Source organism: Prunus persica, chromosome G6, assembly GCF_000346465.2.
Source record: "Prunus persica cultivar Lovell chromosome G6, Prunus_persica_NCBIv2, whole genome shotgun sequence".
Lineage (NCBI taxonomy): Eukaryota > Viridiplantae > Streptophyta > Magnoliopsida > Rosales > Rosaceae > Prunus > Prunus persica.
In genome coordinates, this window is record NC_034014.1 from 6,765,601 (window position 1) to 6,780,726 (window position 15,126).

At 37.2% G+C, this 15,126-nt stretch overlaps 2 protein-coding genes across 7 annotated transcripts; one reads left to right on the plus strand and one right to left on the minus strand.

Annotated features, from left to right (window-relative positions):
* On the minus strand, positions 4,781-10,828 carry LOC18772247 (U11/U12 small nuclear ribonucleoprotein 65 kDa protein). Of its 6 annotated transcripts, none has more exons than XM_020566752.1 (12): positions 10,511-10,828; positions 10,356-10,427; positions 10,029-10,253; positions 9,428-9,509; positions 9,118-9,291; positions 8,338-8,514; positions 8,077-8,247; positions 7,357-7,444; positions 7,030-7,088; positions 6,401-6,466; positions 5,603-5,687; positions 4,781-5,384 (listed from the first exon to the last, which is right to left on the minus strand). In XM_020566752.1, exons 1-11 carry the CDS (start codon positions 10,681-10,683, stop codon positions 5,604-5,606), a joined length of 1,371 nt encoding a protein of 456 aa, XP_020422341.1. In that variant the 5' UTR covers positions 10,684-10,828; the 3' UTR covers positions 4,781-5,384; position 5,603. The 6 variants fall into 6 exon arrangements, 5 of the variants coding, with proteins under 5 accessions (XP_020422341.1, XP_020422342.1, XP_020422340.1 ...); XM_020566753.1 differs by having other exon boundaries at positions 4,781-5,421; XM_020566751.1 differs by having other exon boundaries at positions 5,576-5,687.
* LOC18774344 (DEAD-box ATP-dependent RNA helicase 51) lies at positions 11,048-15,074 on the plus strand. Its single transcript, XM_007207848.2, has 12 exons — positions 11,048-11,431; positions 11,549-11,734; positions 12,032-12,217; positions 12,563-12,646; positions 12,894-12,935; positions 13,105-13,173; positions 13,344-13,643; positions 13,790-13,828; positions 13,989-14,093; positions 14,289-14,357; positions 14,448-14,573; positions 14,730-15,074. Exons 1-12 carry the CDS (start codon positions 11,066-11,068, stop codon positions 14,910-14,912), a joined length of 1,755 nt encoding a protein of 584 aa, XP_007207910.1. The 5' UTR covers positions 11,048-11,065; the 3' UTR covers positions 14,913-15,074.

Genomic DNA, 15,126 nt, shown 5'->3' on the forward strand with positions numbered 1-15,126 from the left:
GAAATTTGGGAGAGACAATGTGGTTATTTGAACCTATAAGGCACAAGGTTCCAAATCGTCATTTTGAAAAGACGTAAAAACCACAGGTGCAAGTTTAAGAATATGCGCAATTATTATAACAGAAAAGGGGCATACAACAGATAGATTTTTTCCTGCAATGAAGGTGCAGGCCCTGTAAAATCTATAAAAATTACATTATGTTCTGGAAGCCTCTGAAGGAAGATGACGGCGCCTCTTAAGCTTAGCCATGAGCTTCTCATGGTCTCCCAAAATTCTTTCATTCGAGACCTGCAGCATGTCTAGCCTTCTCAGTGTATCAACAGAGTACGAACTCACCAGTTTCAACAAGGCATTATTCTCTCCTTTAAGTTTCTCAACCTCCTGTTGAGACTCATGAAGCATTCTTTGGAGAGACGAATTTTCAGTTGTTAAATTCTCAACCTCGTTTGCTCTGGCACGCAAACGATCAGCCATGTTAGAAACAGAAACAGCACTCTGAATGCTAAAAGTCATTGAGTCATCAATAGCCTCTTCCTCTGATCTCCCCGTCAACAACATTTCATCCATTGGAGTAATGAAATTCCTAGCTACTATGACAGCAGTAGCATCATTCATCATCACAGAATCATTAACTGTGAGATGACGATTTTTGGATACAAAGGATGGACGCCAAACTTGGGCGTCACTGGTAGTTGTGGGAGCATCATTTAAATTGAAATAATTTGGGCAGGTAGAAGAGGAAGCCTTTTTTTTTTAAGAAGGTTTCGAAGAAAGTCTTAGAAAAACTAAAGGCTCGGAAAATGAAGGAAGTTGAGTTGAAACGCAGTTTGCAAAGGCAATATCTATAGACGAAAATGTGGCAACTTTTCAGGACCCCAATATCTTCTCGAATCCCCATATTATCTTTTTCTTTCCCAGAGTCCAAAACTTCACGTGGCCTCTAATAATGCCTGTCGGCACTTTCGGCGTTTTTCAAAGTATTATTTTCAAAGCCGATCTTGCTTTACGGATTTCACGGAACTACTTTTTCAAAAGTATCCCGAGAATCTCGCAATTTTCCTATGGTTAATTTGAAATTCACCGGTTCTACCTATTCATTGTATTTGTGTATAAATGTGTTACTAACGAAATTTTCTTTGCAAACGACATCCAGTTTTCTCCATACCTAGTGATGCGATATCTACTTATTTTTCTAATCAGTGAGCACTTAATATGCCTGAGAAGTAAGACTATCTCTGATCATCCATTCAGGAAGCAAGACTATCCCTGATCACGTTTCCACTACATCAGGAAACTGTGAAGGCGATCTTATGCTCTAATCTCCGGAAGTCCTTCTAGACTAGGAGATATGAGAGCTTATTGTCTGCTCCCACCAGCTTCCTTCCCTGATTGCTTACCTTCTCTTGCAATCAATATCACATTATTTTTGCATTTTTTCTCTTTTTATAACTCTCTGTTCATAAGAGATTTTATTTCTTTAGAATGAACATCTGAAGAATGAATCCATGAAGTAATCCTAACTATGAGGGTTATTTGTTTTGACAGAGGCAAAAGAGTTGTGATTTTTGCTCTTGCAGGATATAACTAGATCATCAAGCGCTACATTATATTTACTGGGCTGATATGAGCTTGAATGATACTTGAGAAAAGTTTCTCCCACCTAAGGATGTAAGCAATACTTGTGTTATTTCATGCTTATATACCTATTTGATATTTTATCTTGAAAGGTAACCAAATTGGGAGATAAGTCCGTTCCAAAAGAATGGCTTGTATGTATCCATGAATTATTAATACAAATTTCACAGATTGTAAAATGGATACATTGATAATACACTGCACATATTAAAGTCCCATAAGAACAGAATATGGGTATAGCAGTGATCAATATGGGTGCACGCCTGTTGCGTAGCAAATGATATGGATTGAAGTCCCGAAAGGACAATCCTTTGACATGTCAATATTGATATTATGCACGCCTAATGCGTAGCAAATTATATGGGTTAAAGTCCCATAATATGGGTTAAAGTCCCAGAAATTAATTGACATGTATGTATTAATCTGTGGCATGCCTGCAGCATGACAGATATATGGGTTCTCAATGTTCCAACTCCCTAAATGGAGATTATCCACGCCCTACTACTAAATAATGCTCCGATGGAGGTTATAATCCACATTCTCACATAATAAAAGCCCCCTGAAGTGGCTTGGGTACCCAAAAGCAAAGAAATGCTTATAATTGATGCATGCGCATGCACATGAGAATGGTGGGATTATGAATTGATGAATGACAATTTTTAGTTTTGGAGTAGCTACTCAAATCATCAATGGGCTGTGTTGATTGGAACCACGTTCAATTATTAAATGTCGACAATATCACTGGCCAAAATGGAACGAGGTAATTCCATTATAAATGAGAATGAACGTGAAAGAACAAACCCACAATACGAACCCCAAAATTTGTTAATACTGAAAGTTATACTTGGGTGTTCGGAATAAAAGGGAATATACCTACTTTGTATGACACATTGTTTCTGGCAGAAACAAGGAATGTTGGGTTTTCTCCATATTTACAGATTCAATTGTGCCCCCCCTTATTACACAATTACGGAGACCAACATATTATCTTTAAGGGTTATTAAATGCACGGAGCATATCGCCAGAAGCGATTTCCTAAAGATGTATAAATAGCTGGGTAAAAGCTATATAATGTGTCATAAAGCTTAATCCCTTTTAGACAAAATCCGTTGAGAGGATTGATATTGCATAAAGCAAGTCCCTAAAGGACATGTGCTTGAAGCACAAAATTTGTACTCAATATTAATATGCATAAATTACCTCAGTGAGTACATTGATTATAATGTGATTGCAACACATTAAAGCTTCTGCAGAATTCATGAAATATTTGTCTCGATCGAGCATTATGCCAACGAGATTCTTGCTTATACTAAGAAAGTATTAAAGTATTTTTATGAGGATTATCCGTTGGACACTTTAATGATTTTCCGGAAGTATATTGGACCGGACATCATATTTTCCAGATAGGGCTCAACTCCATCACCATCATTTTGGGATGATGTGAGGTATATTTGATGCTATCTAAGCATAACACCATATACGGGCATATTTTTTTAGTGAACTTATAAATAGCCCAAGTGTTCTAAGATATGCGGACTCAGGAAATCTCTATGGTCGCTTACTGGAAAAAGCTAGTCATGAAGTTTTCAGGGGGAGATATTCATTAGGGGGAGCATGGTATTAATAAAGACCTTCATACACTATTGACTCACAGCAGCAGTGTCAACTATGATATTCAGACAGATGATCAACAGTATGGCTTAAAGATATTTTGCCAAGCATCAGGGGGAGCGTGCTGTCAATACAGACCCTTACACACTGTACTCTTTTTCCTTCGTCCAGGTTTTTATCCCACTGGATTTTTCCTGGCAAGGTTTTAACGAGGCAGTGTCGCACGCGCGTCAATATACACAGAATTTTATGTTACACGTGATTATGTACTCTTTTTTCCTTCGACCAGTTTTTGTCCTACTGGGTTTTTACTGGCAAGGTTTTTAATGAGGCATATTCCATATCATTTGTGGTCTCCAAGGGGGAGTGTTGTAAAAGTTTGAAGGTGGAGCCCACAGAGGAAGTTTCCTTGCATCTTCCAGGAACTTTCCCTTCCCTGTATTTATCAATTCAGGAAGTTTCCTTGCATCTTCCAGGAACTTTCCTTCCCTGTATTTATCAATTCAGGAAGTTTCCTTGCATCTTCCAGGAACCTTCCCTTCCCTGTATTTTGCCTAAACATTAGCCTATAAATAGGCATACCAATTGTAAAGGGGAGTGTGACCAACGGAGAAAAGAAAGAAAGGGGAGAAGAGAAAAAGAAGAGAGAAGAAGAAGAGAAAAGAAGAAAGAAAAGAAGAGAAAAAGAAGAAAGAAAAGAGAGAGAAAATTCAGTGAGCCTCACATATTGTAAACTCTAAAGTTGTAGCCCTATTATTTCATATAGTGAAAAAGTTACTGCTGTTGCTCTCCGAGGACGTAGGCATAGCCGAACCTCGTTAAATGCTGTGTCTCATCTACTTTTCGTGCAGCTCAATATTCGTACATATTCCATGTTATTTTTATAACAGGATAACTATTTTCTGATTCATTAAAAAAAGAAAGCAATCCACTTTTCTTTAACTTTTAAAACCGACTTTCTCTACTTCTTGGTCTTGGCCAAGACAGGGGAAGAATGATATGATGATATGAACAGCAAAATTGCAATATGTAAGTTGGGGAAAAAAAAACTCAACTTTGATGAAACAATTCCTTATACATTATAATGGGTTGTCTTCTTCAGTTCTTTAGAGCTTTGTTCATCAATTAACGTTGAACAAGGCTACTATTTACAACTTCTCCTAGCATTTTTGTGACGAAGATTTATGTTCTGTGGAGATGGAGTAATTTTTGTATGTCTACCATTCAATATAAATAAGACAAATGAAAATATTTTATTTTTGTGCATACAAAAATTTCTCGTTATCTAAAATCCCTTGGAGCTTAAAAAATTTACTTTAAAATTTGGTCTCTTGCAAACAATAACTCAATAATTCAGATTCAATTCTGACATTTTTCCTGAGGCAAACATTTTTCATCTCTTAGCTAAATGGCTTTTCTCCTTGGACCTTGAATTGGTGGTCTCATTCATTTTGGGCTAATTGATACTTTTTGGTCTCTCTGGCTTGTTGAGATTTCCAAATTAGTCCCCAAAATCCTAAAAATGATTACTTGTTTTTTAAATAAACTTTTTTTGTTACTTTACAATCAAATGTTTGATACTCAAAGAGAAAAGTATCCCAAATCTAAGGTTCAATTAAGCAATTTACATATGAAACTCAAATCTAAATCCTTTCATCCGAATCCACCCTTTAAATCATGAAATTAAAATAGTCGATTTGCTTGTTTATTTCCGCCTTTACAAGCTTCTCATCTTTGTATCTTTTAAGCCTACAACTGAAAAATATAACCCCCAAAAAAATTTTCATTTCCATATAAAATTGAAAAAAAGACAATATGGACAACGGGAAGTGGAATGCCACAATTGGTACCCTGCATCAGCGACTCCACAAGTCGAATCGTACGGTCAATTAATTGGCCAGGTCTTGGAGACAACATGGATCAATGAAACAAAACTATGCCTTCCGATGCAGTACTTTTAGAACTTCTGAATTGATGCAGGAATTGCCTTGTTGAGATCCTCTGGTTATGTATCTTCAACCTTTTTAGCACCAGCTCTCAGTCCACCTTTTGCTCCATGTGTGGTAGTACTATATAAAAGTCTCTCTACCGCGCCACAGGACATTCAAGCTTTATGAGTTCTGGAGAAAACCCCACCCCTAGCCATTTATTAAAAAAGAAAACAACATGATTGGACTGCACCACAGAACGTCTATTGATGTTAGTAAACTGATAAATGGTTGACTGAGGAGCAATATGTCATTAGAAATTCAAATGATAATACTAAAAAAAAGTGAGTATTAGCAGCTTGCTTATAAATACAAGGCAAGAGAAAGAAACAAAATCTAACGTCTAGAACTTTCCGCTGATAGTCGACCTTAATTTGCTTTGCCCGCTGCAGGATTCCGGCCAAACTGGATGATCATTGGTTTGCCTTTGAATACATACCCATTCACAAGATTCTGCAACCAAGGTTTATAATGCACAACAAGTGAGAACTTTTATACCTCCTCCAACTCAAAAGCAAGATAACACAAGAACTAGAGAGATCTTCTTGAATGATAAGCAAAACCGTATAATCCAATATGTAATCCAAAAACCTATATATATATATATATATGTTTGAATAGAAACAAAATTTATTGAAAGAACTGAAAAGGAACAACAAGTGGATAAGGCATCCACAAGCCAAACGAGCAACAACATAATAACAGACGAAAACAGACACTAAAACAAAGGCACCAGCCAAACTACTTAGAGTCCGCAACACCAAAAGGACCAAAGGAAGTGAGCCAGAAAGAATCGAACAAGATCCAGCCAAAAGCCAAAAAATAAACAGACGCAAAAAAACACTTCACATAACAGCAGCAGCCATATCCCTCAATATAGTGGAATAAGAAGAGTCTTTGAACTGAAGTGACAGAAGCCCATAAAGCTGCCCAAATTTTAACTCTATCCCATATTCACCGACACCCAATCCCTCATACTCATAAAAAAATCCTCCTGTTACGCTCCAGCACTATGTTCCAAAATACAGACTGCACCAAGCAGCCCTATAAGGTTGAAGCACACTTCCCCCTGCCCCATACGACCATAAAACTTGCAGGCAAGCCTCCAAGACCGCCATGGTACTAAATTATAGAACAATTATTATATGAATTGGCAAGAGACGTACCAAAGCATAATGGGCTAGTTCAACTGATGGAAATGTCACGAAAGCTTGGCCCCTCATTCTTCCTTCCTGACATGAAAATATTACTATCAGCTTATGCGAGTAGGAAACTGTCACTTGATGCGGATGCAAAGATCAGTAAAAAATTGCAATTGGCTTTCAGTACTATATATATCATGCCAGAGACTATATATAAAGAATGAAATCTTGACAAAAGTAGTCTTCATCAAGGCATTCAAATTTATAAATGGACTCTGAGATCCTTTCTTCATAAGGCAAGGTAAAAGTCTCGTTCAACCTTATAGTCCACCATATTCCTCTCAATTTGGGCTCATAACACCTCATAATCTTCTCTTTTTCCACCTATTTTTGTCTGGTCCGTCAGAAGTTGATGGACAAAGAGAGGTTCTCACAATTTTCTCATTTGACAGTTGTGTTCCGTATCCTTTTACTAAGAGTAGCAAGGCTCCGCCAACATACTTAATTACAAAAGACAACAAAATGTTGTTTGCTATTGTACTTTAAAAGACTATCTCAAAAGTGGTGCATCTAAAAAACAACTTAAGACATCAAACTGAATCAAATATGCAAAGCTTCACTTGGAAACATAGAGGTTGATCAAGAGACCTTACCTGCATAAGCTTTAGACTGAGACCAGATTTGGCTGCATCAACGCTTCCAAATAATGACCCTACAAGCACAATATAAGCATTACTGTAGGTAGAAAGGTTAACCAGTTTGACAGTTCTTGGACAAGGAGAATTGGAGCCATATCTCCTGACTGGACACCAAAAACAAGAGAGATATGAAGAGAAATGAAGTGTAAAGAAATCACTTGCTCAACAGTCTACTCTTAGAAATCTCAAAACAAAAAACATGCAGAAGAAACTAAGATTCCGAACCTACTGTAAAAGAAGATTAAATGAATGATATAAAATTCATCAGGATTGTGAGCTCACCAAATATGTAGTAGAAGTCATCAGCAACGATGTCCTTTGCCAGGTTCTTTATATACAACACAGAGGCAGGATTCCCAGCTGCATAGTTCTGAAGACTCCAAATAAGATTTTCATATTATTTTTTTTCGGAAGTCAGCTAAATCTTAATTTTGTCAGCTATTTTTATTAAGAAAAAGTTCCTCAAAATTCATATATATTTTTGCTGGCTACAAGGCACCTCCTCAGACTCTGATGCCAGCCCCCACCTACCAACCTTGTATAATATGTAATAGGCACAAAGCAATTGAATTCCACAAACAACCCGGTACAAAATACAGACTAAGCAAAATTAGAATAGTAAACAAGTTTGCTTGCAAAAAGTTAACCGCAGACACAAAAATCCTCTTTTCCATTGCCATGGACTTTTAAAAGTTAATTCTGGTTTCATGCTAATCAATGGTGACAAATTTTCTAATAAAGTCACGTTTTTTTATTGTTTTTAATACCAGAAAACAAAAACAAATTTTAAAAATTAAAACTAGTGACTAAAACGAGGAAACATACTATGAAAACAACTAAGAAAAATAACTTAAAATTTTGTTGAATTATATCTTAAGACTGTCATATTATCATGATAAGAATTTGGGTTAATACATGTTTGATCCTTCCACAGAGAAATTAGTAAATTTGATTGTGTCGCATGCTCATTTTACCAAAATAAAGCAAATTTTTTGATATTACCTTAAACATCGGCAGCGATAATATTTCTTCTGGAGGCAACTTTCCTCTTTCTAGTTCTTCTGGAGTTGCAAAAGAATTAATATCTGAACTCTCATTTTTTGGATGCTCTGAGTCTTTGGTAATACTATCATCTTTATGTTCATTGTTAACAACTTTGGGGGCAATTTTTATCTGAAACAAAGTAAGAAAATATATCAAAAATTGCTTGAAGATAAGAGATCATACTACAAATACGATCATTCATCTTGAAAAGTAAATCACCTGTACGATAGGGTTCTTCTTTTTTATCATTGGCCTCTCTTTAGGGACCAGAATAGCGGGTTTCAATCCAACATCTTCATGAGCTACATCTTTATCAACTGCGGGACCAACAATAGCTTCTCGTTTGACACGCTTCTGTCCTCTTGAAGTTCCGCTCGAGGGTTTTCCATCAATCTCCTAATAACATTCAATCCAAAGTCTCAAAGAATGTATAAAGCAACTACAATAATTAAACAGTCAGTGTAACTAATTGCTTGTCGCATATCAAATTGGAGAAACACGAAATAATTTCCCCATGTTATACAAATGTGTAGATATGCAGATGAATTAAAAATTATCCTTCTTGAAAACTTATTTTAAAAGAAAAAATTTGCAACTGAACTTTTTTGAGGACTGGCAAGCAAAAGCTGGCATGCCTCTGGTTCTAAATCTCCAGAATTAGGGAGGAAGAAAGTATTCTTTGCACATGGTATTTGTAGATTGCACACACAAAGAAATGATCGATGTGGTCCAGATGCATTGGTGCTTGTCTGGTAAAATTTTCAGTATTTTCTTTTGTTCTTTAAAGAGAGAGATGAATGAAAGAATAGAAACAATGGTTTACAAATAAAATGGTTTTTGTTTGTTTGTTTTTTTATAAATTGTTCTCAGTTTTTTTAAATAAATAATTAGATAAAACCATACTACCCCTCTTCTCTTTCATTTCCCTCGTCTCTATCCTCTCTCTCACATACAAATGTTATCTAATGAGCGTTTAGCAATCTAAAGGCAAGTAGTTACCTCGTCTGAAGACTCCATTTCTGACTCTTCACTTGATAAATCTGCTGAGGGAGGCTTTGCAGCTAGAGGAGGGGGAGGTGGTGGTGGCACGGGTACTGAAGGTGGTAGCGGTGGAGAGGGAAGAGCCATACGAAATGGAGCTGGTATATTCATTTTGTTCATCAAGTGCAAAACCTACAGTTGATTATTCTAAGTCTTAATTGATATGGCTGCAATAATATGTCTAGTTGACTAGACAAAACGAAGTAGAAATTCAAATTAGGGGAGCCAAAGTATAGTAACATTAGCTTAGCATGAGATTAGAGAGAACCTGTGTATAAAATCGAGGAACGGCGATAAGAGCATTTACAATGTTGGTCAGTATATTTCCATCCGGTGGCGGGTAAGCATACCTGTAATGAAAGATAAGCCGATTGGACATTCATAACAGAGCAATGTCAACCCATTAGACATTCATAACAGAGATTTAGCATGCCATTCATAACAAAATATGAGATAATACGTCAAGGGAGGCCAAAGGTAACTGGGTAATTGTTTTATGTAACAAGAAGCTGAAACTTTAAGCCACTCTAGCCTCATTCATTTCAGCAAACCATATCTTCTAAGCCTTGTATTAAGATAGCTATAGTTTGGTTGAAATTGAGAGACTCCTTTCCGGCCACTAAGGGCCAAAGACAATAGGATCATCAAAGGAACTCTTGTAATATGAATTCAGAACATACTTGAAAATATAGTAACAAGTATTGATGATAGTTTATAATCTCTAGAAGAATAAGAAAGAAAAGAAAAAAAATATACATCAGACGATCACATGAAGAATAGACAAAACATATGTATGTAATACTCATAAAAAAGACATCCTCATAACAAATGTCTCACGAGTTTAAAGAAATTGAAAAGGTATAACATACTCAAGGTGAGGAGGAAAGGGATAGTCTACACCAAGCCTAGGGGCAATGGGCTCTGATCTTGAGACTTCAGTTTCTTGAATATCTCTATTGATGATAGGATTGTGGACCAAAGATGATTTGGAAGTGGCGGTTATAGAAAGAGAATCCTTGTTAGCAGCCTGCGATGGCTTATCATTATTAGCGGTCGCCCTCTCCACTTTTAAGACCTTACCAAGAAACCTCAGCCTACCAAACAAAGAAAACACAGCCACCAACTCAATTATTAACAGAAAATTAGAATATGACATTTTTGCTTGAATCAAGAGAGTAAAATAGATATGGCAATACCCGTTCAACTGACGCTGTGCTTGGTAAGCCAAGCCTTCATTTTGGAAATCTACAAATGCGCAGTTCCTCAACCTATATTCATATACACAGATCAAAGTGAGGGGGGCAAAAGGAAACAGGCAAACAATTGAAAAGGAAGAGGAGAGAGCATTGACCGGCCAGTAGCAGAGCAAGAGCGCACAGAAGAAGCACCATAGTGGGACAACAGCCGAAACAGGGTCTCCTCAGGAATGCCTTCTGGAAGGTGACGAATCAATAGACTCACCCTATTGCTACCAATATTTGATGATTCTTCAAAACCCAGCTGTTGTTGTTGTTGCTGCTGCATCTCAGCCACTATACCGACTGTAGCAGCCAAAATTTCTTGGTTCGCCCAGTACCTGTCTGAGAGTCCCGAGTCTATAGACTCACTGTATAACTCTTTCTTTTGGCGGACCGGAAGGGTGAGAATTCTGGGAAAAAGTATTTCTAAACCAGAACGGCCCTTTGTTAATTGGGCGGAGATTAATATATCTTTTTAAGTGGAATTCGGGTGGGCCCAAACCCAAACAGACTATCCACCACGGTTGGCTTAGCTTAGGGTTTAGCGATCAAACCTTAAACCCTCATGTTGACCAAAACTAAACCTTAAACCCTCAATTCACAGCTGCATTCTCAGAGTTTCTGCGAGAGAGCTCGTCTTATTCCTCAGCGTCTGAGAACTAGTCGCCATGACAGACCCAATCCGTTACGCATCTCCGGACGACGAGACGAAGAAGACGACGCACAAGAGAAAGAGAGGGAATAAACCGTCGGAAGAATCAGAGCCTCGAAACCCTTATCAGGCCCAACAAAACGAAGAAGAGGAGAAAGGAGAAGGTGATGATGACAATAAGAAGGAAAAGAAGACGAAGAAAATGAAGGGAGAGGAAGCAGAGGCCAACGCAGAGGGGGTGGAGGAGGAGAATAAGAGGAAGAAGAAGGTCAAAAGTGGTGGAGGGTCTGGGATTATGAGCAGAGACTCCTTTGGTTCATTGAATTTGTCTGCCAACACTTTCAAGGCCATTCAGGAACTCAACTTTCAGTATATGACTCAGGTAAATTTTCTGGTTGAACTTGATTTTATTAGCTCCTAATTTACAGGGTTTATAAGTTTCTAATAATCAAGGCTTTGGCCTTTTATAGTATTGATAGGAAAATATTTACACCTGCAGATTCAAGCCAGAGCAATCCCATCACTATTGATCGGAAAAGATGTCCTCGGAGCTGCTAGGACAGGATCCGGGAAGACTCTTGCTTTTCTTATACCAGCTTTGGAGTTGCTATATCACACAAAGTTTACTCCTCGTAATGGAACAGGTGTTGTTGTCATTTGCCCAACACGGGAACTTGCAATTCAGGTGAGAAACCCTGGCATATTCTCGTTATTTGTTTTGCAATGTTACATTCTTCTTATATTGAGCTCGCTCCAATTCAAGAACACATCTTTTTGATGCCTCAACAAATTTGACGTATCTAGGTTAAGTTTTAATTTTTGCCTAAAGATAATGAAGCCGAAAATGGAAATGTGTGTAAAAATTTATGCCTTTTAAGATGAAAGAAATTGTGCTTTATTACTTGTTCTGCTGTTGTATTCTGAGATTTACAGTTGATCCCCTTCTTTCTACCCTGACTACTTTTCCTTTCAAATAATTCAGACCTATGCCGTGGCAAAGGACCTTCTGAAGTACCACTCACATACTGTTGACTTGGTTATCGGTGGTGCAGCTAGGAGAGGTGAAGCAGAACGTCTTGTAAAAGGAGTAAATCTATTGGTTGCAACCCCTGGTCGACTTCTTGACCATCTCCAGAATACCAAGGGATTCATATATAAGAACTTGAAGGTCATTCTCATCTATTCTTCGGCAATTTTGTTGTAGTTTTTTCAAAAGTATTTGTAACTGGTTGTTTTCTGAAATGTTGCATATTGCTTCAGATGGCTTTCTTATTGAAAGAAAATTCTACGTAATGTTTCCCTGACTTTTGAATATTCTTTGTGGTTATTAATCCTTTGGCCGAGATACTGGAGTGTAGTTTGGAGTCCTTTTGCAATTTTGATTGTTGTGTTAGAGACGAAATTTATCTTGTTTGTGTGGTTGAGCTACATATGTTTGATTGAGATGAAAGCTTGTATCACGACATCACATCATTTGACGATCCTTAGTTTGATTGTTCTCTTGGATTTGCAGTGCCTCATAATTGATGAAGCTGATAGGATTTTGGAAGCAAACTTTGAGGAAGAAATGAAACAGATTATTAAGCTTCTACCCAAGGTACAGTATTTGAGTTAATAATCTATGTTGTGTTACAAAGACTCTAGGCTGCAGACAGTAGATGCATCCAACTTGCAACATATCTTTGTGATTTTCTTTTAATAGGAGCAGCTTGGAGTTTTGTTAACTGTGTGATTATATTCGGCATTCGGCCTAGATGCATTAAGTTTAAGGTTTTAGTTACAATTTCATATGGATTTTATACGGTTATGTCCTGTGGCTGACTGAGTTGCTAATGGATGTGCAGAAAAGGCAAACAGCTTTATTTTCAGCAACCCAAACTACAAAGGTTTGTGCCGTAGTCTCTTGCTTTCTGCATTGTTTTTAAATATCTTTAGCATAAATTGATACGCTACGCACAGTTCAATAGTTCACTAACTTTTAATGCTTTGAGTCTACGCGTCTGTGTGTGTTCCCATGATTTTGCTCTGAAAATACTTTTCCTATTAAACCTGTAGGTTCACGATCTTGCTAGATTGTCGTTGAAAGAACATCACTTGATTGATGTTGATGGTGGAAGAACTAAGGTAGGAATCCATCTGGTTTTATGTATTCCTCCTTTTACATTTATTTTGTGTTCATCATGTCTATTTTGAAATTAAATCGACTTCATATTCTTATATTCTTATATGTTTTTTCTTTTCGTTTTGATTTAACCCTAATCTCTAAAATCTGACATTGTGTGCAATATATACAGGTCACCAATGAAGGGCTGAAACAAGGCTATTTTATTGTGCCTAGTGAGGAGAGATTTATTCTCCTATATTCTTTTCTGGTGGCGATTCGGTCTAAGAAAGTGATGGTCTTCTTCTCTTCTTGTAACTCAGTCAAATTCCACTCTGACCTTCTTAGATACGTTAATGTGGATTGCTTTGATATCCATGGAAAGCAAAAGCAGCAGAGGAGGACAAAAACTTTTTTTGACTTCTGCAAAGCAGAGAAAGGAATCTTACTCTGTACTGATGTTGCTGCTCGTGGCCTGGATATTCCTGCTGTGGTATGCTTCCTCTTTCTTTTTGCAATTTTTCTAAACTTTTTTTGAACATCATGTTATGCCAATACACTTCTTTGTCACATTATAGCAGTATCACAATAAGCAAATGCTTGTGGTAAATCTAATGCTTGTTTTTTCTTTGCTTGTAGGACGTGATTGTGCAGTTTGATCCTCCAGATGATCCCAAGGTGTCTAATTTTCCCTCTTTACTGACATATTTCAACTAATTTTTGTATCAAGTAGTTCTTCTATATCCATTTTGTAGCATGAAGAATTTATCCATTCCCGAGTTCTGTTTCTTTTTCCTATTCTTAAATGCTTTCACAACAATGGGATATCTGCTTGCAGGAATATATCCACAGAGTTGGTCGAACAGCTCGAGGGGAAGGTGGAAAAGGAAAGGCATTTCTTTTCCTCATACCCGAAGAGATGCAATTTATTCGCTATTTGAAGGTATGATTTAGTCAAGAAGAAAAAATAAACAGGAGCAGCGAAACCCCAGCACCCCACCCCCACACACACACAACAAAAGTGCCATGCTTTCCGGAAGGGTGTCTGTATTTAGAGCAAGCACAAATCACTTTTTTTTAGGTTGCTACATGCGGTGCTTGTTCTCCATTTCAATTCTTTATTTTATTCTGTTTTCAGGCTGAAAAAGTCCCCGTTGAAGAGCAACAAATTAATAAGAATAAGCTGAAAAATGTGCAGTCTCAACTGGTAATTTCCTGTTTTCAGGCTTCAGTTGTTACCTATTACTACACAGTAACTGGTTCCGAGGAACCTTATGTATTGCCGTGACTGATGCAGGAAAAGATGGTTGAGGGCAACTACTATCTGCGCCAAGCGGCAAAAGAAGCATATAAATCTTATCTATTAGCGTATAATTCACACTCTATGAAGGACATCTTTAATGTTCACCGTCTCGATCTGCAGGTACCCAAACTTTTTCTTGATATTGTAAAGGAAATTATTTATCTTTTAATTTCTGCTGTTGTTGTTGGGATGTCAAAATATGAAATGTAGCATGGTTATGTATCAGCATTTATTCTGCCAATTAATTGCAAAGTGCTGTTGAACTTGGACCTACAGGCGGTCGCAGCTTCATTTTGCTTTTCAAGTCTTCCCAAGGTGAATTTGAACTTAAACAGCAGTGCATCAAAGTTCCGGAAGAAGATGCACAAAGTAGGAGGAAGTAGAAATGGATTCAGCGAGAGCAATCCTTATGGAATGCGAAAAGGTAGAGATGAAATTCGACAATTTGTGAAGCATTAAGGAGCCTGCGTGCAGTGTATTATATATAGGGGGCAGATCCGTAGCACTATATTTTTTGCACAATTTTTAAAACAATTTTTTAACCATTAGATTAGAATGTATTGAATGGTTGAGATTAAGTCTCATTAATTAAATAATTAAATAAAATTTTAATTAACAATCTCCTTATGTTTTCTCTCTCCTCATTGATGTTTTCCATACCTGCTGTCATTAA